At 30.4% G+C, this 10,482-nt stretch overlaps 1 protein-coding gene across 1 annotated transcript; it reads right to left on the bottom strand.

The window, feature by feature from the left end:
- Positions 1–2,147: 2,147 nt before the first annotated feature.
- Botv (tripeptidyl-peptidase 2) lies at positions 2,148–9,933 on the bottom strand. The gene is made up of 11 exons (XM_083048180.1): positions 9,659–9,933; positions 9,175–9,403; positions 8,549–9,089; positions 7,476–8,317; positions 7,185–7,400; positions 6,491–6,701; positions 6,153–6,409; positions 5,936–6,063; positions 5,581–5,857; positions 5,187–5,291; positions 2,148–5,104 (listed from the first exon to the last, which is right to left on the bottom strand). Exons 2-11 carry the CDS (start codon positions 9,331–9,333, stop codon positions 5,000–5,002), a joined length of 2,841 nt encoding a protein of 946 aa, XP_082904306.1. The 5' UTR covers positions 9,334–9,403; positions 9,659–9,933; the 3' UTR covers positions 2,148–4,999.
- Between the last annotated feature and the right edge of the window lie 549 nt (positions 9,934–10,482).

Raw genomic sequence — 10,482 nt, 5'->3', positions numbered from 1 at the left:
ATAATAATGATTTTTAATGTCAAAGAGACATCAGTATGGTTTTTATGATACATGGTCAATTTTTGAAATTTGAAAATTGCCGCCACACTAACTTTCAAAATTTCCCTCGCATGTATAAAAACATACAAAAGAATTCCAGTCTCCATTTAACTTTAAAACAGACTCATTTTAATATTCAGGAGTTATCACTGAGATAATGAATGCAATGAAAAGTTTCGAACAATTTATTCAAATAAAAATGACTCTTATAATGATGTTTCCACGAGTAAAAATTAAAAAAAAAAGCCTCCCGAAGAATCTATAATAAAGAAGATATTTATAGTACCCTATATATATATACATCCGGCGTGTGTACGAACTTTGGTTTCGTGCAGATGACGTCCGATGCCGAAGAGAGGACGGAAGAAGGGGTGGGAGGTCATTGAAAGCGGAAAGACGCTTCTCAAAGTATACGACCCCGTCGTTCGAGCGGGGATTCGTCCCGCATTTGTTCATGCAATAGTAATCGGCGGTTAAACGCGTCGATCACGATCGCCGTTTTCGCACTTGGCGAACGAAACGAGATGCCCGACCGACCGAATATTGCACCTCCGCCGCGAGCTTAATAAATAATCGGATTGCGGCGTACGTCCTGACCAATCGGCAGACGGGACGAGACTTACGTCGCGGAAAATACCGTATTGATCGACGGACGGACCAATCTGGGGCCAACTTCGGAGAGGATCGCAATCACGCGGCTGTATTTGAAAGAGATCCAAGCACCGGAGATCACTTTAATATTTTAGAAAAAGAATCGACGAGATTTCTCTAAAATTTAGTTTGTTTAAAAAAAAATGTTTCATTCTTTATCTCGTTTATACATTGTAAAGTGATCCGAATTCACTTCGAGAGTGTAAAATAAAATTTTCAACATTGATTTTTCTATTTTTTCTCGAATTTTGTTAATACTTGTCAATTTGCCTCGTTACATGTCTTAATCAGCTGATTTTGTCCCAGATTGATGAACTATTTTTGTTATAACATTTTTCGTGAACTTTAGCAATAATTAAATCACATAAATTATTAATTTAAATTATTTTGTAAGAGCTAATATACTTGTTAAAATTAATGTAGTTGTATTAAAAAGAGAAAGAGAGAGAAAGAGAAAATATATATAATATATATATAATATAAAAAAATATGTATATATTTATGCATATATGCATTAATATAAAAATATGTATGTATTTTTATATTAATACACACACATAATAAAAAATATATAATAATATATAATATAAAAAATCTGTAATATTAATATATATACAATTTATATATTAATCTTATTGTTATAATCTAAAATATTATGCGCATAAAAGAGCTCGTGTTCCAAATTTTTCCAAAGGTTTCATTATAAATGAACTTCATAATTTTCTAACCATGTATAGCGTTCATGAAAATAGCGTGCACAAAACTAACATATAGAGAGGCGGTATATATTTACTACTTACTTCGTATAGTTTTACGTGAAATACTCGATAAATCACCTCCCGGGAACACCGTGAAATCTCCAAGATCGTAGAAACTTCCGAAACGGTCGGTGCGCGCCATTCCTTCGACATTGCTAAAGTTTTGTATAGTCCGGTACGTCACGTGGCGCCCTTATGTTCGCATATGAGAGTCACCCAGATTTTGGCTGTATCTTCTCTAAAGCTTCTTTTTTTCTTCATCGATGAAACGGACAAACTTCACGCAAAAATATCGAGAGAAACCTTATACATAATAAAATAGTCGTACACATCTCTAAAATTACACAAATAATCAATCAACCTTAAAATTTCATTATAGAACAATTTAATAAGTAACGTGTAAAGATGAATAAATAATTTTTATTTATCTTTGCACGTTAAAATACAATTTTATTTACAATTTTTTTTATTTATAATTTTAATTTATTATAAATAATTTTTATTTTTAAAGATAAATAAATAATATTTATTAAATTTCATTATAGAACAATTTAATAAGTAACGTGTAAAGATGAATAAATAATTTTTATTTATCTTTGCACGTTAAAATACAATTTTATTTACAATTTTTTTTATTTATAATTTTTATTTATTATAAATAATTTTTATTTATCTTTGCACGTTGAAATACAATTTTATTTACAATTTTTTTTATTTATAATTTTTATTTATTATAAATAATTTTTATTTTTAAAGATAAATAAATAATATTTATTTATTTATCTTTCTGTGTATTAAAACAAATTTAACGAACCGTGTGAAATCTGAATTCCTTCTGACGTCATTGTAATCACATAATAGTAATTTGCGCTCCGTAATTCCCGTAATATTATACAATCGTGATTTTATTACGCATTTACGTGAATATACAAATATGTAAATTAATATCATAGTCATTGTTGAGCAGCATACCAAATACATAACATACTTTAACGTAGTCGCTCGATATAAGGTGCTGCATAACGGCACATTACTACTGCGCGCCTGGCCACTCGCACTCGCACGTGACTACTGTTGACACTTACTACTCGCCCGTCAGACATGTCTCGTACATGCGGTCACTTACTACTCGCGAGATACGAAATATGTTTGCGTAACGTGACAATTAATTTTAAATATATTTTAACACACGCAGAGTGTATCTTTTGCACTAAAATAGCAGATTAAAAGCGTACAATTTAAATAATTAAAGTAATTAAGTATAATTAAATTAAAATAAATCGCACAAAATGTGATGTAAATTTTTTTTATTCTCTCTCTATGATAATTTTGTATATCATCTTTTCTCTTTAATTTATGTATTTTGTCATTAATTTATATATGCCAAATAAATCATATTTTTTAAACATATTTTTTCATGCTTTATTTATGCATCGTTTACTTTATAAAAGGTGTAAGCAGTCTATTTAGAATACGATAAGCAATCGATGAAGTCTGATTAAAAAAAAATAAATCAACCTGTTTACATTCGTTACAATACGAATGTAATTCCGTATAATTTATTTTATATTCTAACGGAAAACGGTTTTTCACTTTTATTTCTAAATTGAATGAATAGATCAAAGAATCTAGCTGACATAAATATATATATATATGTGTGTGTGTGTGTGTGTGTGTGCGCGCTTTTACCTCGCGATATTTAAGAATTAAAGAATGACGTCTAGTTTGCACGCTACAATATATAAAATACAACACAAACACACCAAATAGAGCCTCTATAGAACAATTCTTTATATTAATAATTTACATGAAATTCTTTACATCAGCAATTATATTGGAAAAATGTTCCTCTATTCGTTGGTAATATTACAATATAATGAATAAATGTTTCAATTTTAAAAAATAGTAAAATTACTTGCACGTAAATTACTTTACACTAATAGTAAAATTACTTGCACGTAAATTACTTTACACTAATAGTAAAATTACTTGTACATAAATTACTACATATATAATATTGATAAAATTATATTTATTCTATAAATAAATAAATTTAAAAAAATATGTTCAGATTATAGAGCAGATAATCAAAAACTTATTTTTTTACAATATCTAAGAAAACTTATTAATGTATGTAATTTTTCTATGCGTATTACATACATAAATAATGAAATGTTGGCACATATGTATCTCAATATTATATATAAAAAAACATATAATAATATACTATTACATATCACGAATATTAAAAATATAAAAGATACATACTAAAAATAATAGAGATAGGACATACAGATCTATAAAAAAAATCTTGATATTTTAAAAAAATTTTCTATTTCTTGTCTTGATAATTTTTATAATATAGAAAAAATCGAGTATTGCTGCATAAACACCATTTGCAACTTTGATTATGTCATAAATATGATTTTCAAAAAATAAAAGGAAAATATAGAAAATTTTTTCAGATTTCAAAACTTTTACATTACTCGATCACTATCTATACATTTTGTGCAATGTTCTTTATATTTCATTATTAATCTCATATGATTAGAAGACAAAATTTATATTCAATCTATCTCCTATATAAAATAATGTATTCCATATGTACAAATTCTGTATTTAACATCTATCAAATTACACTTTTATCTTAAAAACATGCGACTTATAAAAATATTTTTTTAAATAAATTAAAAAATCTAATTGCTCTTTACAATCATCTTTTTCTTATACAAAAAATTATATAAGAAAATTATTTTTATATTAAATATAGATGTATAAAATAAATCTACGCTATTTGTAAATATTGTACATATCGTAGCAACAATTTCATATGTTGATATTCTTAGTGATTATTACATGATGTTTAAAATGCCATAATTTAAAAAAACTATAAAAATAATAACAAATAAAATAAATAAAATATAATATAGACAGATAGATGTGATGTTTCTAGATCAATTGTAAAGTAGCTAATTATAGAGATTTTTTTTACAAAGTATTTATACATATAATGAAATATAAAGATACATAAATTGTTTCCCCTCATTTGTGTAGCTGTTATAATTAATTTTACTTGTGTTATTAAAAAATTATGTTATCTTCCTAATTTTATCTTAATATATGTACATTATTTTGATTGTAATACACCCCTTTCCCCCCATTACACATAATTTATATATAATACACATATATACATATGTATATATGCGTATATATATATATGTATGTATGTATAAAATGTGTGTAATATCACGGCAGTATAATTCAATTATATACTATATTATAAAATATAGTATAATATAAAATATACTATATTGTAGAATATAGTATATATTAAAATATATATAATATATTGATCATATTTACAAAATTTGTCCTTTTGGAGCTCTAAATATTTCAGATTGCAACACTGATTACACTTAAAAAGAAAAAAAAGCACACACATTTTGTAAAATGTCTTGTATCATAGTTTAGAATTGCATAAAATTGTAAAGTCATATAAATCTTATTCTACAATACCTACACAAAAATTCTATACACACACTTTCTCTTCATATAAATTTGAAACATTTTTGCTTGTCATGTGGTATTCGTGTCTTGAATAGTATAGAGTCCGCTCGAAATTGTGTATTTAATAGAGGCATATAGCCGAAAACCTAAGATCATCAATCATGAATAATGTGCACTATATTGTCTCAACTTACTAATATAATTAATTATTAAAAATTTGTTGCTTACCTGTGAGAAGAAATTAATACATTTATGTCTCTCCTGAAAATGTGTATCGTCTTCTGAAAGTGAAACGGGGCAACCCGGACATCTAAATGTCCAACGTGATGTTACCTAAATGCACAGATGAATATTATATAAAATCATAAATTAATACATTTATGTAAATTTGTAATGTCTTTTATTAGAATATAAATAGAAACAAGAATTGCAACAAGAGATTTAAAATATGATTTGAATCAAGAGATTAAAAAAATGATTTAAGATTTAGAAAGAGAGAGAGAGAGAGAGAGAGAGAGAGAGAGAGAGAGAGAGAGAGAGAGAGAGAGAGAGAGAGAGAGAGAGAAAATAATGTAGCATTAAATAATTATTCTCTTCATATTATTGAATATAATAATCTTACTTTAACTGGTGGTTTCCTCGTAAGATGAGATATTAAGAAATTCATAGCTAAGTCTTCACAATTCATATATTCGTCAACTTTATCTCTTATTGACTGCGGCAACCAATATGTATATAGATATGTATAATGTTTGTGGATGAAAGCAGCTCCGGTTAAGACCATGGATAACTCGCAAGAATAATTGGAATTATAATTCCAAGCGTTATGATAATTCTGGTCCCATCCGTGAAAACGGCCAGGGAATCCAACTACGCGATCCCGATTTTCCCTCCATACTCTGTAAATATGCACGTAATGGATATCAAAGATTCTATATATGTACATTGATCGATAAGACTGTATAAAATCGGCTTACCTGAAACCAAACATGATCTCATCGTGTCTCAAGTGAGCATCGTCGTCAATAGAAAGGACGGCTTCTGTCTCAATTGCATCGAATGGAAGGAATCTATTATTCAAACTGTTCCTTGGAACTTTTATAACCTGCTCGGGCAGATTTGAAAGGTATTTTTATGTGATTTTCAGAAAGAGTCACGTTCTACAGGAAATAATAAATTACGCTTATATATTACATTTATTGGAACGCCGATATCGGGCCATTTGAGATCTTCCGCCGGTGGTTTCGGACTATTCCACACTACCAGTACTTTGTTCAAATAAGGCAAGCCGTAAAAACGCGCTAGCGAATTTATGAGAACTTGTTCTCGCTCGTACGTCAGTACTACAATTGTAAATTGTTCTCTTGGATAGTTTCCTCCTAATGACTCGCTAAATTCTTTCCCGGCACCTCCGGCACCTTTGCCAATAGGCCGAAAGCCGACTTCTGAGCCTATATATAAAGATATAAAAAATATAATATGATTAAATAAAATTCACAGTAACGCACAACATTTAAAAAGAGTGATCTTACCGAGAAATTTCGCATCGCTAGGAAGAGTGGGATCGAAAGGTAGCTGTGGATACAAATTGAACGGATCCATCCAATCATTCCAAATTTCATGACCTTGAACCAATAATGCTGTATAGTTTCTCTTGAAAGCAGGAGATGGATACGGCGGTTCCAAAGGACCTAAACTCTCTTCTGCTTCAGGCTCGGCAATGATGCTGTCCGACTTTAATGGCTTTTAAAAATATATTAAATATATTAATATATCATTTATATTAATATACATATATAGAATACAAAATAAGAAGATTGGATTATGTATATATATATATATATATATACAGGGTGTCCCAAAAGTCCTGCAACAGTTAAATATCTGGAAAACAAAAGCTTTTTGCGAAAAATGTTTCAAATAAAAGTTGTAGGGCTTTAAGTGGCGCATTAAGTAGTAATATTGAAATTTTTTTAAGCTACAAGAATGTGCAATCAAAAATAGGGGTTTCTATTAAAAAATTTCAAAGTAAATTTTACATGGCCTTAACAATGCTATTTATAATCACACTATATTACTATTTAATGGGTCACTTAAAGCCCAACAAGTTTTATTTTAAACATTTTTTTCAAAAAGCCTTTGTTTTCGAGATATTGACTGTTGCAGGACTTTGGGACACCCTGTATAATCGAATCTTCTTATTTTGTCACGTTAAAATATACATACCACAAAGCTTTCATTAAAAACACTAGGACTAGGTGTTTGAGACGCTGGTAACGGAGGTATACCAAGTCTGTCTCTGACTACAGCTATGGTAGTATCCACCACACCTTGAGCGGTGCTCATATAACGTTCCCATATCAGTTTACCTTGTCTTCGCATATGCAGAAGATCGTTGTCAGGAACAGCGCGCAATAGAAAGTGCATTTCGGTCACTCTGGCCTAAAATAATATTTTTATCAACTTTACTTCAATACTGGGGGAATCCAATTTAGCAATACTACGATGAAAAATTACCTTAGGCAAAAAGATGACGGCTCTTCTCCAAGTAATAACTTCATTATAATTAAGCAAGATCTGATCACCGCCGAGGATAACCGGTATCGAGCCGGCGCGTAATGCTTCGTACAATCTCGCTTGCATGGACGAAGTAGTTAATAATGTAGCATTGCTGGGAGCTAAGATCAATGCAAATGTCGATTCTTTTAGTATGGCTCTTCTGGACGAATCAGTTCCGCAGAGCGACCAGTCGAGAGTCTCCGCGGGTTTACTTTCCACAGAGGCTGGTATACATTCGAATTGAATATAAAACTTATCCAAGGTCACTCCGTTGCTCATATCCTTCAAATGTTGAATGATAAATGAGTCTATATTATTATCGTCGACCGCTAATTTTTCCAGATCTACGTCCGAGTCGTCGATTTGATGTGTCATCGGGGTGCCTTTGAAGGTTCTCATCTCTCCTTGAAAGGACAACAGATATTTCCTTCTCGCAGGCAGCATTTGTGCACATTCCTGCCAAACATCCCCACCAGGTGGTCCCAGAATTGGCGGAACGATTAAATCGAAACCATCGCGAAATTGATTTCTGTGAAATGTCGATTGCACCACCATTGCTCTTCCGGTATCCAGATTACTAAAAATATTCCCAGAATCCGCAGACAAATCTCTCCGTGCGAGATTCAACAATATGTGATTTCTACCATCTCCGCCCCAATGGGGAAGTGCGTGCAATTTTTTTATATCTAAAGGCTTGTTGTAACGTTGATTGCTCTTTTGTTGAGAGCTTAACGCTTCACCAATTAAAACTATGTAGACACAGGCCTCTTTCGGATTTCTAGTAAGATGCGGATTGTACCCTATATAACAAAAATATTATATATTATAAATATTATATTTATATTTTATTCATTATATTTAATATATTATTATATTTAATTAATATATAATTAATAATATAATATATATAAATATAATATAAAATTATTAAATATTATATTAATTTAGTAAAAATAAACAATTTATCGAACAAAAATGTCTTCAATTACACAGCTTGTTAAATACCTATATAAGTATAAATATCTACGCACCTAATGTTTGTTTAATGGTCGTTTTTAAGAAACCATCTACATCCCATCCTGGATTAACTATTGGGAATTGATCCGGATCATACAAGTACACCGGAAAGCCACTCGTCAGCGCACAACGACTATGATCGAAACAATTATACATTTTACACGATCGCGGATCTGTACTGGGTAATATAACTGGAACAGTATTAATCAATATTCTCTTAGGAGGCGCCAATTCCGGCGTATTCCTTTCAACTGCCTCTCTCTGCGCTACCTGTGCTTGTTCCACGCTTATTTTCAACCTGTCGAGATCTGTTTGTTGATGCAATAACTCTTGCTTTAATTCATCTATCTTCTGCGTCAAACTATTGACTTCACCTTGAAGTCTCTGTCTTTTAGCGCCTAGATCTCTCAATTCGTTGCTCACTGAAATCTTTATACGAAACATTTCCTCTATTCGCACCTTCAATTGCGATGCTTTCAGAGATGAGAAATCTTCAAAGGCTTCCAGAGTTGAAAATGTCCTATATATATCCCTATCTGGAGCATTGGATTCCACCTGAAAATAAATTCAAAGTTAATGTAAAACATCGCACAGAGAGAGTCATAATCTTGAAAGCTCTCCATCCACTTCCTCAACGTACCTTGGATAGATAATAATGAGTGAATAATGGCACAATAAATAAAACTACGGATGCTAAAATTATTATCCTCGACAGCTTGACATGCGCCAGCCATTGGCACATCTCCCTCCCGCTGGAGTGATGATAGGACGGGAGTATTTCATAAATATTTCCCACCATATTTATATCAAATTATTGCGTGTCTTCATCTATACAGCTGAATACTTTGATGCATCTTTTCTGTCGATTTCTGCAAATAATAATAACAACATACATCTGAGCACATGATTAATATTTGATAAATTATTAAAATAATTAAAATTATTAAGATTATTATAAAATTATTATAAAATAACTAAATAGATTAACTTTGATAAATATTTAAATAACTTGACGGAATAAAACAAGAGTTTTATTTTTTATTTTATATATATATATATATAAATAATGTCACGTGTTTTCCCATAGTTTAATTTAAGAAACAATAATTATCATGTATATATACCTATCAAAAAAATCGCTATTACAGCATATCATATGTGTACTATCAATAACCTATGCGACCCAGTCGCCGCTATTTTTTCGACCACAAAACTGAACAGCAAGGCTCGATAAGTAAACATGATGAACGCGAATCGAGGCGAATCCTACGATGTCTCCAAGGTCGAGCTCCAACGAATAAAACATTTATTGTTAGCGAAATCGCATCTTTATTCACATATCTCACTTGCGATCGCATCGGAGTCGAAGATTGGAGTTGTTGAGGTTTGAGGGAGAGAAAGAGAGGGAGAGAAAGAGAGGGAAGAAAGAGAGAGAGGGGGAGAGAGAGAGAGAGAGAGAGAGAGAGAGAGAGAGAGAGAGAGAGAGAGAGAGAGAGAATTTCTCACTCATTCATTTAAACCCTCACATGCATTTATACATGCATTTATCTGCTCGATATTCTAAAGTTTTGTTTGTTTACAAAATTTGTGGCGAAAAAGTCACACTGTACTAAAAATAATCGTTGTTTTATTTATTTGTGTATAAATATTTATGTATATATATAGGATTGAAATCGCGATCGCATATATATTGCTTGATATTTTTTATGAGATAATATATTATATGTATAAGTATCTATGATGCGAAAAATCAATTTTATATATTTTATTTATAAATAAAATAAATAATTTAACAAAGAATTTTAATTTTCCCAGAAATTAAAACGAACGATTAAAATCGTCGAAAAATCTGACTTATTCAAGTATCGCAATTAAAATTCAGAGTTTATTCGATAAAAAAAATATTAAAATGTAACATATATGAGAGAGAAAGAAAGGAAAAAAATTA

Source organism: Prenolepis imparis, unplaced genomic scaffold (genome assembly GCF_030444845.1).
Source record: "Prenolepis imparis isolate NDT839.2.m4 unplaced genomic scaffold, iyPreImpa1.0 SCAF_10, whole genome shotgun sequence".
Lineage (NCBI taxonomy): Eukaryota > Metazoa > Arthropoda > Insecta > Hymenoptera > Formicidae > Prenolepis > Prenolepis imparis.
This window is presented reverse-complemented; position numbering and strand designations above follow the sequence as displayed.